The 19,360-nt window shown below is 31.3% G+C and overlaps 2 protein-coding genes across 3 annotated transcripts in view; both read left to right on the forward strand.

Annotated features, from left to right (window-relative positions):
• LOC106786075 (ubiquitin carboxyl-terminal hydrolase 31-like) overlaps positions 1 to 10,056 on the forward strand; it is a 19,261-nt gene extending 9,205 nt beyond the window's left edge. The window contains exons 2-5 of one of the 2 annotated variants that reach the window (XR_001381610.1): positions 5,767 to 6,140; positions 6,248 to 7,661; positions 7,753 to 7,948; positions 8,106 to 10,056. Coding sequence is in view for 1 of the 2 variants with exons in the window: in XM_014747092.1 (XP_014602578.1) it covers positions 5,767 to 6,140; positions 6,248 to 7,661; positions 7,753 to 7,875 (1,911 nt within the window). In the remaining variant the exon portion in view is untranslated. Of the gene's footprint in view, positions 1 to 5,766; positions 6,141 to 6,247; positions 7,662 to 7,752 lie in introns of both variants that reach the window. The other variant, XM_014747092.1, reaches the window with a different exon arrangement.
• Positions 10,057 to 10,389: 333 nt separating this feature from the next.
• Positions 10,390 to 19,360, forward strand: part of LOC106786071 (protein tweety) — a 34,697-nt gene continuing 25,726 nt past the window's right edge. Inside the window, exon 1 of the mRNA XM_014747085.1 lies at positions 10,390 to 10,525. The gene's annotated coding sequence lies outside the window, so the exon portion shown is untranslated. The remainder of the gene's footprint in view (positions 10,526 to 19,360) is intronic.

Below are 19,360 nucleotides of genomic sequence, written 5' to 3' on the forward strand. Positions count from 1 at the left end.
TATATAAAATATTTTATTTTATATATATATATAAAATATATATATAGAAGGAAAATTATCAAAGATTCGATAAATTAAATGAACATAAATATATTACCAGAACATCTTAGAATAATATACAATATTATTATTATTTTCACATGAGATACGTGTATGCATGCGAGTAAGTTTGTTCATGAGAGAATCATGCAAGACCTTCGATTTCTTTTCTCAATGTCTTCTCTCGTTTGATCGTACACACCGCCGGTGAGAGAACGTTTGAATATTGATCGAGACAGTTGTATAAAAAATGAAGAAGATTCTTTGACATATAGAAAACTTCTCTACGAAAAGTTTATTTCCTTTATATTTTATTTTCATAGTACTGAGAGGGTAGGTAACAGTTCGTAAATAGGATCTTAAAATTCAATGAGATTTTCAAGGCCAATTTGATATTCAGGATCGTAAAACTTCAAAAACTTACAAATTTGTTGTTTATCCTGTAGCAAAATATAATATCTTTTAAATTTCCTCGTTTGAATAACTATTATAATATGCGTAGGAAGAACGAAGGTAAGTGAGAAAGACATGTGTCCACTATTCACGCTTCGAAGAGTTTCTGGTTACGGTTGTCTCGCTTCTACTAGCACGACCTTCATCGTCTTCTTGTTGGTAATGCTGAATCATATCTCCCCGTTGTATTAATTATTCTCGACTCTAATTATCCTTACGAGGATATTTCTTCAAAACGCGTGATTCATATTACACGGAGAAAGAATATTGTTTATCAATATTTTTTAATTTTTTTTCTGGACAATTTAAAACATTGCATGCCAAGACCGATTATCATTAGAGATGGTATTATTCTTTTTTTTTTTTCTTTTTTTTTATTGTCAATGTATTTTCATTATATTTTTAGGCTTACTATAATCATTTAAAATTTAGCGAATATTCAACGTGGGTGATTTTTATCTAACAAACGTTCGTATTTATGCCATCTTCGTTTTTATTAATTGTATTTAACATTAACAAACAGATATGATTTAACATTAAATTTATCACACGCGGACAAATGATTGACGCGTCCTGTAATTTGTAAAAATCCTGTAATTTGTAACAAAAAAATGTGTAATTTGTAATTTTCTGTAATTTGTGCTATTCTATGAGATATATGTTATTTTTTAAAGCGGTCACACGGTAGGAATAAATAGGTATACATAAAATATCAGTCGATAAGTTTAGTGTGTTAAACATTAAGGTCTATAATAAAGGGTCTCGAAAAAAAAAAATCTTTCAAGCCCTTGTATATATACTGTATACATACGACGGCTTCTCTCCTTCTTTCGCACTTTCAAATTCCGGAAGTTCATGTTCGTGTTTATGTTTTCAGCATTGTTCCTCCTGTTGTGTGTGTATTCGAATGTGTATGTATGGTGACTACGTTCGTCGGCACGAAAGAGATTAATTTAGAATTATGAATCAAGTGCGGGGGCGATGCGATCGAAGAGAAGTTAATTATATAAAGTAATGTTTACTACGAGCTCGAAAGTTCCTGTCTTTTGTTTCGCGATACAACGCATGCTAAATGCAAGATTGACTTTTTTCTCCGTGTCTCTCTCTCTCTCTATCTCTATCTATCTATCTATCTATCTCTATCTCTCTTTCGTTTGCAAACTTGTTGCGCCTTTTATCACTTCATCAACAGGTCCTACGAAACTGCATATTTACGATCGTTATATCGCTGCACGTAAAAACTTATTAAAGTAATAAATAAGAATTAGGTACGGATTTGTTCTCGTAAATATCGATTGTAAATACCTTATCGTAGAAAGTTCTTTGAATTTTAAATTGATAATAAATGTTCCGAACGATTCCAATTAATTTCATAAAATAACCCGATCGATTAATATGTATGCATGTATGTATATATGTTATCGTGAAAGACCGAAATTGGAAAATGTCAAGATTCAAGTGGTGAAATGTCAACACATATCAAATGCATCGGTGAAAGATCGAATATTTGGGTTTATTCTTATACATTTAATATTTCGGATATATATCACACACACTTAACATTTTTCATTTTCGGTTTTACACGATAACATATACACACAAACATATAACATATATATACGTAATGAGTTGAAAATTTGTAAAACTAATATGGAAACAATTGTTTTCGGTCATACTCACTTTTATTTTTCTACATAGTCTCAAAACGGAGAAAAATAATAGGTTCTGAACTTTTCAATTCACTCTCGTATATAAAACAATATATGTATTATATTAATATATTATAACATACATGTAATTAATATATATATATACATAGTTGTATGTGGTCCAATCTTGCTTACAAAAGCTCGGTACGCGTGCACCGACGTGACATTGGTTAATTGTAAACTACGAATCCGCTACGAGCAGTTACATCGTGTGTAAGCATTGAAAATGATTTCCTGCAACTGACTCGTTGATACTTCCTTTCGGCGGCGGTACATGTTGCAATTACACTCGTCTCCTCCTATTGCATTTTTTTTTTCTCTTTTTATACATATACATATATATCAGGAAATTGCATTTGGCGGAAATGCACGGATATTTGCACGAATGTGATAAGATATGGGAGTATTCTTTCATTATAGAAAATAAAAATCTACTTGATTCGTAATTTTCGAAATTTTAAGCTTAACTTTAAGGTAAAAGAAAAAGAAGAAGACGAAGACGAAGATGAAGACGTCATTGTTGAAATGTCACCTGCTAACCGTGACCTTCGTTCTGGATATTAGAGTTATATGACGTGAGTTTCCGGCTCGTAGATATTACGTTCCTGGGGTATGACTACTCTTCCATTAGAAATACGAGTAGAGTCTGGAAAGCAGGACAAACTCTATTTGAAGGTCATGGAAACTTAGCCACGGCCAGACTCTTTTGATTTGATTAAAGGAAGCCAACGTGTATCGTACGTGGCGGCTATAGATAGATCTATAGATAAATAGTTAGACAGATAGAATCCTCTTCTATATATCCAAGTAGTATGTTATAATAGTATGCAGCATGCAGTATATTAGTTGTCGTCGACTTGTATCAAGATATCGCGGGGTTTACGACCGTCTACAGCCTTCGTTCCTTCATACGTATCTACATAACTATGATTCTAGTTGCTTGTACTATTAAGATCAACGCACGGCGCTCTCTCTTCTATTTTAAACGAATTCTAAGAATGCTAAATGCCATACCACGTTGAATACATTTAGAGAAGACCTATGTATACTTCTTTTCAATGTTTATCGAAACTTTCGATAGATGTCGCATTCTTATGACACATAAATAAAACTTAGGCTACCCACAATACAATTATCTTTAATATATTTTATTATTAGAAAATTAGAAATATAGTTTTTCTTCTTCTTTCCCCTCCCCACCTTTTTTTCTATTTTTCGTCGTATGTTTCTATTTATCGTGTCAGTTTCATTGATCTCTCTCTCTCTCTCATGCAATTTTCTTGAATTTATCAATGTATACTCATATCCGTGATTGACAGATTGTACCAAAGATTGTTAATTTTATTTTAATTTTTTAATTTTTTTTTTTTTTACAACGCATTAACTATCCAGGTCATGTAGAATTTATATGAGCAAATAGAATATTGTTTGCGTTTCGTCTCGATTCTTTTTTTATCGATCTGATACGCACGATTTTCTTGCGCTCTTGTATTTCTAATTAAACGATAAGAAGATATCTGACTAATGACGTAGATATATGTATATATATATATATATATATATATATATATATACAATGGTTCATTTTGATGAGCCCATAAGATATAATATGTGTTGTCTGTAATTTCTTACAAAAAGAATAATACGTCTATGAGAGTATTTGGTAAAAATACATTTTTTATTTAAAAAGAAACAAAAATAGAAATGAAGAAATAATATTTTGTATTTGTAATATATATTAACGTTTAGATAGGAATATATGAATCATAAAAAAAGACTTCTGTGAAACGTAAAGAATATATAAATATTGATGTGACCACTGATAAGGAATAAATCAGCGTTGCCAGCAAAATTCCAGTTAGTTTTGCTAAACCTGTAATAATTACGGTCTTCGCGTTTTGTTGATCAAGGAATAAAAGCACGTATATGGTATACGTATTAATATTTGTTAGTCGTGATTAAATATCAAATTTTTGTAATTAAGATCAATATTGGATGATTCATTTATCTTTTTATTTTTTTATTTTTTATTTTTTTTGTTAACAGAGAAGAAATTGTCGAACAAACGAAACGTCTTGTATTTATTGATTTCTTTTTCTTTTTCTCTTATAGTCGTCCAACTTCGTAAAAAAATATACCGAAAGATCTTAAGATTTTTGTGTACGTACGAGACGACTATGCAAGCATAAGACGCAGTTTCAATAACGTGGGTTTGTTCTACCGTTTTCTCCATCTCTAAGAAATTCTCTCGTAGGCAGTGTAGGAGCCAGGAACTCTTCGTGTTCGAGGAAGCGTAGTTCTTCTTCATCTTGTGTATGTAGTCTCTCTCAGACAAAAAAAAAAAGAAAAAAAAAAAAAGAGAAGAAGAATATCCTTCCGGCGAGACGGTCTTTATAAATAGGAGTTCTAGAAATAGTCATTCGCTTTATTTTCATTTTCGAACTATTATAGCCAACGAACGTGCGCTTAGAGTTCACGTTACTTCCTAATCTTGTGAAAACTAAGTGATAAAATAAATAATGAGTCTAACGTGTTATTCCAAAAATGGATTCTACTTTTATCTTATTGTTAAAATAACAAAGATAAAAAATGTGGATTTTAAATTCCTCAACATTTAGAAGATTTTTATTGAAAATATGAAAAGAAAACGTAATAGTGTATAAATTGAAGATATCAATTTATGATGATAAACAGTTTATCTAATTGTAAGATAAATTGAACTAAATAATATAAAAGACAGAACAAAATCTTTAGTGGTAAAATAAATTCTTACAAGATAATATTAACAAGAACTCAAGGATGTGTCTATAGCATTGAAAAATTTTCATAAAAGTATTTGGTGGGCAAAAATGCAGACTGAATGTCTTGTTAAGATGGTGTTTCTAATTTAATAATTTTTCGAGGATGAAGTCTACAGTATATAATTAGTATATTTTTAAAATCTTTGTTTCACCTCTTCTCTCTCCTTAGAAAAAGAAATTCTAATTGTTCTTTGAAGTGACCATATGAGTAATGTGGTCTTCGAAGTTCAATTAGTTGCATAAAATACAATTTGTTCAGAACAATTTCATAAAGGAGGTATAGTTATGCTGAGTTATGTTGCATAAAAATGAGGACTTTTAGAAATAACGCAGAATTATACATTCCAAATTGAAGTAATTTGCAATTCTTAATTCAGAGCTTATAATCAATACAAAATTATTCTTCTTTTAGTACTTTACATTTGCACTGACGACTAGAAGTGTTTTATTGGAACTTGTTACACACACGTATAGTTGAACTTACGTAATTGTAATTAGCACATTGTATCATTTATTGTTCACTGACAATGAGATCGATAATTTACTTATATCTTTCCTGATAATTAACTATACTTTAGCAAAAAGAGTTTAAATTTCCTTTTATCAAATTGTGTTTTTAATTAGACACCGCGCAACCGCGAATTTGTCGAATAAGAAATATCTACAGTATGCGAAATCAAATCCTGATTATTATTATTTTATTATTTTTTAGAAATGAATTTATTCATTTCACTAACGATCATATTTATCTTTTCTGTTCTCAGAATTCTTTTGGCAGACCCGACGACGTCGTAGCTGCTGAAACTTTAGCGAACCACCTTCGTTGTAACAATTCTTTCGTTCATGCCGTATTCCAGGCACAATTTCGATCTAGTCTTACGTGTCCGAGATGTCATCGGCAATCAAACACGTTTGATCCATTTCTTTGCGTGTCGGTACCAGTCCCACAAAATCATCGGCAAATGAATCTCTTTGTAAACGTTCTCTACACGTCTCAACAACCAAGACAAGTTAAGATTGGCGTCAGCGTGAATCAAGCTGCGAACGTGAGAGAACTCAGAGAAATTTTAGCAAGCGATACTGGCATTGAAGAGAATCATATGTTGCTTACTGAAGTTCATGACGAAGGATTTCATAGGTACGGATTTTTTTTTAACTTAACAAATTAATATATAATCAGTGTGTATGCGTGTATCTATGTGTGCATTTGTTTAACTTTAATATTTTTCTTTTCTGTTTCATTAGGACATTCTCTGATTGCCAACCATTGTCTGTGATCACAGAAAACGATCCTCTTTATTGTATAGAACTACCACAGTTGAAGGAACCTGCTGAGCAAGCATATATTTTATTGGTATGGATCAACGTTCTTGTAAAGGGTGACCTGAGGCAACGCTTTGGTAGCCCTTACACAATGCAGGTTTCTCGGGAGACTTCTTACGAAGATCTCCAGAAACTTTTGCTCAAGGAAATGCATAGTACCTTGACCGATGATGTCTTAACATCCAGTCAAAATCCAGGATTATTTAATATTCGTGTTGCTGATCCAGCAGCAACACCTATTCAAGACGAACATCCATGCATCGATCCGTGCGTTGAACATCCACTTTATACGGAACAAATCGAACAAGCATTAGCACTCTGTGCCGATGATTCCGGTCCTCAACATGTTAAATTGATTCTCGAATGGGACGAGGCTACGAAGAATAATATCATTCAAGATGACAGTGATCAGATCGAAGAGCACGCCAGTGTGAAACAATTGAAGACTAATTCAGAGTTAGGCGGTGCGGTCACGCTCGAAGAATGTTTTGATCTTTATACAAGAGCAGAGACGTTAGGAGCTGAAGATGCTTGGCATTGCCCATATTGTAATAAGAAGCAAGAAGTCGTGAAGAAGCTAGGACTTTGGTCTTTGCCTGATATCTTAGTAATACATTTGAAAAGATTTCGTCAACAATCGAAACAAAGATCGACATCGAAATTAACAATGCTCGTAGATTTCCCACTTTATGGTTTTGATATGACTCCTCATCTTGCTCATAGTGGAGTACAAACACATAATAACGTTCCTACCCTTGGAGGCTTAGGTTGGTCTCCATGGAAAAAGCCAAGGCCACGACATCAAAGTATTCCCAAATACGATGAGAATGTTTATGATCTCTATGCTATTTGTAATCACCATGGGCAAGATCTTCAGGGTGGTCATTATACCGCATTTTGTAGAAATCCATACGACACTCAATGGTATTGCTTCGATGATACAAGAGTCGAAGCTGTAAATGATACGAATCTTATAACGAATGCAGCTTACATGTTATTTTATCAACGAAGAGGATTGACTAGTAACTCTACTGGAAATTCCTCTGCGGCTTCGACAAGTTCGGCGGGCTCGGGTCTAGATCATTGGGTCTCTAAGATGCCACCGTTTTATTTTAATAATAAAACTAGTTGTAACGTCACAAATAATAAACAAAGTAAGTCGCAGGAAATATTGTGCCAGGAAAAAATTGTTGAAGAGAAGAATATGAATAATTTTAATAGAGGCTCTCGTAATTATGCAACTCTACAGCCAAAGAAGCGAAACGTGGCAACCGAAACGGATGCTGGAAATATTGATCATTGTTCGGATGATGAAGCCCCTTGTAGAAGAGAATGGGTAAATATTTATTCATATAAGTTAATGCATATTTTAATGTAAATGTTTTGTAACAACTACATGTGTCTTATATTATTCTCTTAATTTACAGGCTTCACCAAAACCCGTTAGGAAAACATCTTCTATCACGTTGACGCCTCATGTACCAGTAGCAATAATTCAAAATTCTAATAGTAATCCAGATACAACGGTGATCCATGAATCGACATTGTAACATACAATGTAAGCCAGATTTTGTCTGGCTTCGAGCGTCGTTTAATGTTCAGTGCCTGGAATGTTGTATACTCGTGAGTTTCATTAGAAAATGATTGATATAACAGAAGACTATTTGATAGAACTTAATAAATACATATTTAAATTCCTTGTTAAGAGAGTGTTCGAGATGAATGATAGGTGTCCTAGCAGATGAACACTACTAATCTTTCATTCTGAATTTATATACAGTGCTTTTTCGTACAGAAGTCGCGAAAGCTGTGAGGGATCTCAAGAGTTCTGCTCTTCTTTTTTGATGTTATTTCTACAATCTTCTATATAAAAGAGTTTGAGAAAAAGAGTGTGGGTTTTTCAAATGGATAAAATGTCAAGCATTAGTGATTTTTGTATTTATAATGATAATAATAATAATAATATTAATAATAATAATAACGTTTGTATACAGTTCGCGTGAAATGTATTATATACAGTGTAATTATTATTAGGATAATTTTTAAAAACTGTTGTTATATCGCGTTTCAAGAACTGCAACAACAACAAGAAAATAAGAAAAAGAAATAAATCCCTCTTATAAGTCATTTACCATTTATACTTAGATTTTCAATACGATAGATAATAGAAACACATGTATGTCCAAAAAGGATGAAGAAAATTTTCCTAAAGCAATTTTATGTAATTTCGAATCGCAATGCATATATGTGATAGTCATAAATGCGATCTCGTGTATGATAGTCTCATATCACGTTATCATAGGATGAAAATTTGACAATAAGAGGATTCTGTGTGCCACAGAATTCATTTATTACAATCGCTTCATTTCTTTATAAATCTTTCCTGGACATAATGTGTAAATTGCTGAACATTGCTTTTGAGTCTGTGCTTAGCTGTAATATTTATATTATATTTGTAATATCCACTAGTGGCCTTAACTCTGTAATTATCTATCGATGCATCATTATTTGCAATCATATAAACATAATCAATTTCTCTGAGAATTTTATATTAGATACCTCTAGATTATTATTTTATAAAAGCCATTAGGCAATTGTAAACTTTAAATATCATTTTGCCGATAGGCCAATTTGTAACTAACTTCAACATCATTTTGCCGATATATATATATATATATATATATATATATTCGTCGTTTATTGAGAAATATTTTATACTTCCGGTCATAATTCGAGTTCTTCCAACGACTGGCCAAACAATCAAGTATCAATTATATCGAAAGAAAATAATTCTCGGCAAAATAACTACTTTTCTCCGGACGACGTTAAAATAATCATTTCTTTTATATGTAGTTATTTTTAATTCCTTCGTTGTTTAAAAATACTCTGTCCTCCTATTTTTAACGATCATTCCAAATAGTCGTTTAGTACGGAGCAAAGGAGAGTAAAAATTATGAAAGTGAGAAAAAGATATATATATTTAAATATATGTATGTATGTAGGTGTGTGTATATGCGTATATGTATATTAAAGATTCGTATATTCACACACGCACATAACTATAGTGAGTGAAAAATATTTAAGTTATTTTAAAATAACATTTATAACTAGTCACACATATTGTGGACAAAGGTAGCAATTGCGCGCGTCACTAATGTAGAAAAAAATAAAAGAATAATATTATATAATGAAGAATAATGTATTCAGAAATGGAACAATGAGATTGACTAAAGCTATCTATAATTATGATTTTAGAAGTTGTGTATTCATGTTAACCGACTGAGGGATATTTATAATTATTCATATTATTGCTATAATTTTGTTAAAATAAATAGAGAATATATATGTACAGTAGGGTATGCCATTCCATTTTAAGCACGCTATATTTTTCTGCGTTCTACAATTTATCTTAAACTCTCTTACACTTTTTTCTCTAGACACAACCGTAGCACGATTATCACACGTTATAATGAAAAGAAAATTGTGCTTTCTTTCGATAATTTGTTACGTAACTACGATTCTTTATACTTTCGAATATGTTTTCACGAGGAAAAAAGGAACATACAAAAAATTGCATATCCTGCATGCGGATTGAAGGAAAGAAAAAGAAAACAGCAAAGAAATTAACCAAATTTTTCGCTAGTCTAATATTATTCTGGTATAAAATGTGACAAAATATAAAAGTGAATTCGTTACGAAATGAATTGAAAATAAAAAGCAGATGAAGAAAATGTTCTGTCTTTTATATTTCTATATATATATATATACGTCTATGAATAAAAACACAAACTCATATCCTAATAATTATTCAAACTTTAACGTACGATATTTTTTTCAATTTTCTTGTATTATATGTTATTTGAATAAAACAATAGCGTATGTATTATAATTAGAGCTTTAAGACAAAAAAGAAATAATTCTCCAAAGAACATAAAGAAAAAGTAAATAGAGCAGGGATCTCGAGATAATTCAATCCGTTCCTGATGAAAGTTAGAGCTCCTCTATCGGCTTGTGTAGAGTGAGACGGGATAAGAGTAGGATGCGCTGGTGAGAGCGCAACGCAACCGCCCCGCGATTGGCCGAGGTGCCGCCCCACTCCCTCACGGCTCTCAGTCGGGCTCGGGCCTCCGTCGGGCGTAGTACGTGCGTGTCGTGTTCTCGTGCGTAGCATAAGCAAGACTTCTCAGTGAGAGAATAAAGGTAAGATAATTACAAAGTTTCAACGTATAAATGTACAAACGTTAGTTAATTCTTAATGCCATGTTTCCGTCAAATCTTTAAACTCGTTTATTCTTTTACATCATAATCGTCGTTCTTTCGTACAAAAAATTCAAGCACTTTCTTTACTAGTTTTTTTCGCGATACGAAAGAAAATTGATAGAATGGGGAAATACTATTAACGATGTTAAGAAGAAGAAGAAGAAGAAGAATGAGTAAACGATAACAAGAAGAGGCCAGCGCCTCTCTTTTTGAGATAAGAGAAGAAAAGAGAAATAGGAACATTGGTGGCGCTCATGCCCGCCTATGGTGTGTACTCTCGGGATCGATACACGGGCACGCACTTCGCGCGGCGCCGGTGTAAGAATACGTCTCGTATACATGTCCCTTCCTATTGCCCCCTTTTTCCCTTCACCCTTGTGTAGGACGCATGCTGGCTGCTCTTGCTTGCCCTGCCAGCTTGCTTGTCTGCTCTACGTGTATACGGTTCGTCATTCGTTCCGTCGTTCGTTTGTCCCCATGCATCGTACGTACATGCGTGTGTATGCATATATATATATGTATGGATGTATGTATGTATGTATAACGATGCGAACGAACGACGAACGAATGAACGAACGATAGAGAAAGAGAGTAAGGGTGGATTTTCTGTCAGAGAAAAAGAGTAAGAGTGAGAGAGTCAAGAGAAAGGGGCTGGGCCATAAGAGAGAAAGAGAGAAACAGAAAGGTACAAAAGCGACCCGCAGATGTGCCGCGATGCGGGTGTCTCGAGATCGTAAAATTCACCCTCTTCGTTTACTGGAGAAAAGAAAAAGAGGGAGAGAGAGAGAGTGAGTAAAAAGATGGGTTCACGAAGACGGAAGAGATCGGTGGCGCGAACTTAAAGGGTGATATAAGAGACGATAACGAGGAGGAAGAGTCGGAGAAACAAAGTTTCTTGTCTCTTTCTGTTCTTTCTCTCCCTTTCTCTCTTTCTCTTTCTCTTACTTCATACGCTGACACATACATAAAGCATAAACCAACAAGACTGTATATACTCTTGTCTAGTTTTTCGACTTCACTCAGAAACTTCAGACTTCTTTTTCCTTTCTTTATGTTTTTGTCCATCCTGTTTTCATCTTCCCTCAAGCCTGTCATAGTCGGTTACGATAGTTTGTATTTCTATTCGAATTGTTAGAATGAAATGTTTATTTCGTTCTTCCTTATTTTACTGGTTTCTTTTTGTTTTTGTATTTCATACTTTCACGGATTTGTTTTAAGTATGTGATGATGAACTATCAAAAAACGTCATCTTGGTATTTTCCTTTCTTATATTCTTTTTCTCTTTCAATCTTATCATTAAACAGTATGTCAATCAATAATAATACTCTCTAAGTTTATCTAAATAAATCTCAAGAACACTCTTGTCAATCATTTTTAATGTCATTACTCAACTATGTATACGCCCATATTGATAATCGTTTATTCTCCAATTGATATAGAAAATCTATTTTCTTTCTTTCTCACTTTTTCAATTTAATCATCCAATAGTATATCAATCAATAGTGATGTCTACTTATGAAGTATATTCAAATGAATGTGTCAAGATTCCTTATCATTTTCTTTTATTCTTCCTTTCAATTTCATCTGACTTAACAGTATATCCATTAGTAATAATACTTTCAAAGTTTGTTTAAATAGATTTGAATAATTCTCTTCTCTCTAGTTCCCTTTTAGTAATATTTAACATTCAATAATAAATCTCTAGCAAGGAAGCAAATATTTTCAAACAAATTATATTCAATTTTATCTATATTTTTTTTTTTGCTTCCTTTGTGAGTAAAATATTTAAAATAACCAACAAGTGACTAATACTGATACGAGGAAAAAAAAGTGGATAAAGAGAGAAAGAGATAAATATCTTTATAACCCTTCACATGTGCGACGACCTCGAACATGATGATACAAGATTACCTTAAATGGTACGTGTCTCTTTTATCCGTTCGATTCTTTCGAAATAATATCTAGTTAGTATTATTCACGTATTCTTGAGAAAATTGAATCGATACTCGATATAAAGCGAATACTAATGATTCGTGTTCTATAATAATCAGGTGTTGTTGTCTTTATTATTGCATAAATACGTATTATACGTTTTATTTGCCTCCGTGTATGTATGTATGTATATAAACTATCATATATTCACTTGAGCCTCGAACGAGCACCATTTTCATAGCATATTTATGGAACGATCGTTAACCTCACGAACGATCTACACTCTTGAGGTTATCGATCGTCCTTACAGTATACTTCCGTTTCCGTTTCGATCCTATTTTTTATTATAATATTTTTTTTTCCTTTTCATTACGCAAGATAAACTTGAAAAGATAATAATTGCTTAAGATACTCAGATGTTTTGATATTTTACTTTTACGTTAGAATGATTATTATGTGAACAAAAGGACAGGTTTTTATATGAGTACTTTTTGTTGTTGTTGTAAATTTTCGTTGGTTTCGTTTTGTTTTTTATTCAACAATTTTTCTCCTCATTCAGAGAGTTCGTTTGAACGTGAACGAAAAAAATAAAATGTATGGTATAAGTATGTATGCATGCATTTTACGTCGTTCTCATTTAAAAGAACAAAAATATTTATCCAACGTTGAATTCATCTATTGTGATCTATCGAAGTTTCGAATAAAGTATTCATTTATTCTGGAAACGTTGATGTTATTTTGCTGATTTATGAATAATTTATGCACTCTTGTTTGGATTAATTTAATTATATAAAATATTCGAAAAAAAGTTATTATTTCCCGTGTATATTATTATTATTCGTATATTCATTTGAAATAATAAATAATATAAATCATATTCATTATTTGAAACACATCGAATCGGTTATTTATTTTAAATCTTCTTTCCCTTTTTGTTTGTTTTGCGATCGATCAAGAAAAATAATATTCTTTGTAGCGTGCACACACACACACAAAACGCGCGTTTGGATTTCATGCGACAAACTTGAGGAAAACGACGAACGATCGATACGTTTGTGACTTCGACGTTGCTACGAAGAAAAGAATCATGTTTATGATATGGGGAATGAATCCAAGCTCTATTAGAGATATTATACTACGAATAGAGATTTACTTTCTTTCTTTTGGGAATTGAGAGATTGATGATGCAAAAAATAAATACTGTTTATACTGATTAATTGAATTCACGATCGTATCAGGGGATCCAACAAAAAAATAATAATAATAATTATTATTATATCTCTCGATGTGTTTATTTCTTCGTTTCATCTTAATTTTTCTCTCATTTTATTTAATTTACATATTTTATATATGTCTAATCGAATGAATTTATTCATTAAGTATACTTTATACGTTTACTTACTGACTAATTAGATATACTTAATCATATAATATAAATCGTGTATAAGTAATAATAATAATTATTTTTTTTTCCATCTATAAATCATTCTTCTTCATTTTCATTTGATATATCGTTGTTAATATAATCATCTAATCAAGTTAATTAATTAGTTATTCATTACGACGTCTTTTATCTATATCATAATCTGATGTAATTAATTTAATATATCGATATCAATCAATATATCTTTCTTAAGTAACTCAAATAACACACTACTCATCTTCGATGTCACGTTGTCACAAATGCTTATCCGTAATGTGCTCATCGGTTGAAAGCTAATAGCAGCAGCACTCTTCATTTTATATCCAAGCTATTTATTTTATTATTGTTACTTTCTTCTCATCGTTGGTCGTCGTCAATAAAAGAATAACGCGACGAGATAATTCGAAAGGGAGAAAAAAAAAGAAAGAATGTTACGTTCCTGGAAACCGAAAGCAAATCGATATTGTTATCAATGGTCGTTACACCAGTATCGACACCTGAACCCAATAGTGCACTTAGTTTTCATAGAAAATTAAATGGGAAACTTGTGGGCTCTCCAGTTGCTGCGAAATACGGGATGAAAAGGTACATTTCGATAGTATCGTTACGATGAAATTGCTCATGAAAAGAAAAGAAAAAAAAATATATATAAAACGATGAGATAGAAAAGAACAAATTCGATATTTTTTTAATAAAAATTTCAAATATTTACACGCGTAGTCGAAATTTTGCCTAAAGTATAAATATTGAATGTGAATGTGAATGAATATTTGTGCGATACATATGGTTATAAAACAAAATTATAAATTTCGATAAGAAATGTTTTGGAGAATACTTCATATGTTAAACTTAATTTTTATCTTTTTCATTTGTACATTTTGTATTATCTTTTAGTCTATTGGTTTCTTGATTGTATGATAAAATATTTTATTTTTATTATATTTCTTTTTCATTTTCAAAGAATTGACATAAAAATGTTCTCATTTATTTCGTTTGTATCTTAATAAAAATTTCATTTACGATATGTACAAAGAAGAGGTCGAAGTATATTTAAGCAAATTTTTTTATTAAGTAAATTAATTAAAACAGAAATCGAAAAAAAAAACAATATTGAAAAATGAATGATGAAATTGATGATAATGCTTTTTCAATTTCTCAGCACAAATCAGTTATTAAGAACAAATTACATATACTTTTTTACACAGAGAAAAACTGTGTTAATATATTAATAAAATAATATATATATATTCATATTAAATAAAAACAATTATGATTTTTAATGGAGGATAGAGAAAAAAAGAAACAAATTGCAATTTAGAAGCATTATTCGTGCAATAAAGTTTCGCGACTTTTCTATATCAGTAAATTACAAAAGGTTGATTGGTCTAAGTTTCTTTTTATTTATCGGTAGGTTGCACAATTCGATTGATGTAAAGCTAGAAACATCAATATTGTAAAGGAAAAAAGGAAAACAAAACAGCGAAATGCAGTCGAGATAGTACAAAACAACAGTTCGTTTAATCGATTTACGCGCTGTGAAATCAAAACTCACGTTTTCCTGTCGTCTACGGATGAACTATCCTAAAGATTAAAATCGATTATCGATCTATGCGCTCGCTTATTCGTTACCAATAATCTTATTTTCTCACTCGTATCGTCATGGTACGACGAATAATCGAAAGATTATTTGATAAAAGAGAACAATTTGTTCATCTTTCTATATATTCACTTTTTTTTTTACTACAATTTTTGTATGAAATACCCGATGTGTTATCTGTTTTTTTTATTTTAAGAATTATTTTGTCAATATTTCTATTATTACATTGTTTGTTTACTTACAATATAACATTCATAATATAATTCTAATACGAGAATTGGTTGAAAAATTTGGAGACTATGTCAAAATATAAAAGTGAGTTTTTTTTTTTCAACTTTTCACCCTTCTTACGTATAATATTTTAATATAAAAAAAAATATACTTTTAATTTTGATAAGATTTATATTTTAATAATTAAAATCTATCCAAAAAATATAGATATAAAAATTATGGTTGTTAATAATAATCAATAACAGTATAAATTTAATACACACACAAAAACATCAATAATTTTATATAGTTAAGATTTCTTATATTTTAATAATATAAAAAAATTAAATTCTTTAGTTTAATTTATTGATTTTTGATCATATGATGTTCCCATAAGATCGGAATACTAAAGGTACAGATATATTCGCACTTATATGCACGTGTAATAATTTGCAAGCGAACCGAACGGAAGCATTATTGAATTCACAGTAGAGCAGTCGAGTGGGTCATTGAAATGCGACGATGCATTGCTATATACGTCAATGACTACCTTGCATGCATCAATGCTGCGGATACCTTTGATTTACAATGAACGATCGGTATGCAAGGTGAGAAGCCGATCTTCTCTTTCTTTTCTTGTATCTTCCGTATGCCGACAATTCACTTTTAAAAACTTTTAATATATTCATTCCTTCTTTCGTCTTATATCTCTGTCTAAATTTCAAGAAAAAATGTATAATAATTCAAATTTACCTTGCTCGTGTTTTTTCGCATTTTTAAATTGATCAAATCCTTTTCTATTACCGAAGATCGTTTTAATAATCTGTCATTCGAATACTTTTGAAAATTGAATTGACTAACTCTTTTTCCCCCTCTCTTGCCCCTTTTTTTTTATTTTTCTGTCGAAAGTTTATACGAATTTGCACGCGAATTTAAATTTATCTTATATAAAAGAAATTTACTTTTTTTTTTTTCTCGTCCTATGACAAATCGAATTCAAGAAAAGAATTTCATTGATCTTTTGCTCTCGACCACGAAAAAGTTGGTTAACAAAAAGAAAGAAAATAATAGAAAAGAAAAGAAAAGATAAGAAAAGGAAAGGAAAGAATAGAAAAGAAAAGGAAATAAAAAGGTAGAAAATTACGTAAATAGGTAGGCATAGAAGAGTCGAAGAAAGTTTAGGACGTTCGTCCTTTTCTCGGGTAAGTTGCATAATTGACGAAAGCTCCTCGCGTGTAAGAAAGGAAGCTTCTGGATCCTCTTTTCACGAATATTCCCATCTCTCGCAAATTATCCATCGGTTAACGCGAAACGATAGAAAAGCCAAGTCAAGTCTTCGGAGTTTTCAGAAATCCAAGCAAACCTGAATCTTTTCTACCCTCCTCCTGAATCTTTTCTATCCTTCTCCTGAATCTCTCTCTCTCTCTCTCTACCTTTTTCCCCTTTCCTTCCATCCTTTTATCCCCTCTTCTACTCTCGCCTTTTCAAAGGCTTGAGTTTTCCGAGTAAACGCTTCGGGCTTTTCGTTACACGCCGGAGCAGCTTGTACCTGAACGAAACGAGAGAGAAAGAGAGAGAGAGAAGACTTTTTAGTCGGTAGAATTGCAATGCAAACTATGTTGAACCGAGCCGCGAGCACGCGACCGAACTAGCGAGAACCTCGTCGACCTTTTTCTAACAACCTTCAATGAAATATTATTTTCCTGGTGCGAGATAAGGAAATCTTACCTGCCTTGCATCACTCAATTTAAACGATCCAATGACGATTCTATACGTATACTTATTATTGTCTTTATTTCCCGATATTTTTATTTTATTCCTTTTAACATTTATTTGAAATCCGAAATATTTTTCTTTTCTTTAGTATAAGCTAATTTGTTTTTGTTATTTCTTTTTTAATAAATGCGTGTAAATGTTTTTTTACTTTTCGACATTATTTAGGATTCCGATGAATTTTGTGTATTACATTTTGCGAAAACGAAAATTCGGATTTTATTTGATATATATTTACGAAATCATTTTCATATTGAATTTGGTTTAATTCAAATAAAAAAGCAATGACGAGAAGTTGTCGATAAAATCAAATCTTATTATCATTTAACGTCGATATTTATTTAAACAAATTCGATGAAATTAAATAATCTCCTTTACCGACATTTAATCGATTATTTTTATTGTCTTTTATTGATCATTTTTATTTAACTTTCATTAATTGTTAGTTCGTTCACAAAAAATAGGAGTCATCCGACAATTGTCGATTATCTCAAAGACACATTTTTAAAATATATCTATTTACGAACTTCTTCAAGATTTGAACAAAAGATTTTAATTATTTTTCCAGTGTACGAAAAACCTATCATATTCTCGACAGTTCAAAGTTAACATTATAGGAAAAAAAGGTAGCAAGTTGGTAGTTATGTACTTACAACGAATTCGGGTCATCGTGCTGTATATAATAGCAACTAACATGTAAATGCCTCTTGATAAGGGAACACGTATTAGCTGATACGTCTCTACATACACATACACATATATATATATATATATATATATATATATATATATATATATATATATATACACGTATGTTATATAGAATCATAAATGTGACGTTTTAAAAGGACACCAAAGTCGAAGGTAACTCCACGTGTNTATATATATATAGAGAGAGAGAGAGAGAGAGAGAGAGAGAGAGAGAGAGGAAGGGGAGATGCTTATGCAGCGACATTGTTCTAGCCACTATGCTCATACACGCGTATAATTTCATACATGTTTCTCACTAACACGAGGCAAATCACGCGTGAGTTCACCTGTCGACTTCAAATAGATACGTATACATGTATTATCCCTATTGCGTGTATCTATTATGCAAACAAGTATATACATGTATACGTACACGAGAACGGAACGGAATATTACATCGTTTATGAATTAATAAAGTGATTCTTTTGATAAAAGAAAGTGACGTTGCTTCGTTCGGTAGCTTAGCTACCTCGCAACGATTATATTACTCTACTTTAGTGTTTAGTGCTTTGTTCTTTCGGGAAAAATTAATAATTTATCTTTGCGTTATAACATGGCAGTAAGGTACGACGATTTATATTATAAAAGAATTTCTAAAGAATGGAACACAAGAGAATGAGAAACAAAGAGAGCGAGTGATTCTTTATAAAAAAATATATTATCAAACGATAAATTTAATTTTTGTTGCTTGCTATTAAAGTATACCAATTCTCCAACGCTGGCAAGTTTCACAACGGTTAGCTCGCGTATTTTTTTTTTTTTTATAGTTTAGGTCAGTGGTGCGCAAATCGGGGTCGCCATATTTAAAGGAAATTCTTTTGACTATAAAAAATGTAAGATTATTCTTGAACAAGTATCAGATATCAATATAAAGTAATGAAATGAGATAATATTATTTATAAAAATAAAACATCTATTAATTATTCAGGGATCGCGACAAAATTTTACATTAAAATGGGTTTAATTTTCACAGATTAAATTTCTTCGATGTTAATGAGAGTTTTATCGATCGATTGAAAATTAACTCTGTGTAATGTGTTTATTATTCTAACAATAAGCGTATGCGATAAATGTCTATAAGTAAAAAACA

The sequence above is a fragment of the Polistes canadensis genome, unplaced genomic scaffold, assembly GCF_001313835.1.
Source record: "Polistes canadensis isolate GaletaPanama2010 unplaced genomic scaffold, ASM131383v1 scaffold_64, whole genome shotgun sequence".
Classification (NCBI taxonomy): domain Eukaryota; kingdom Metazoa; phylum Arthropoda; class Insecta; order Hymenoptera; family Vespidae; genus Polistes; species Polistes canadensis.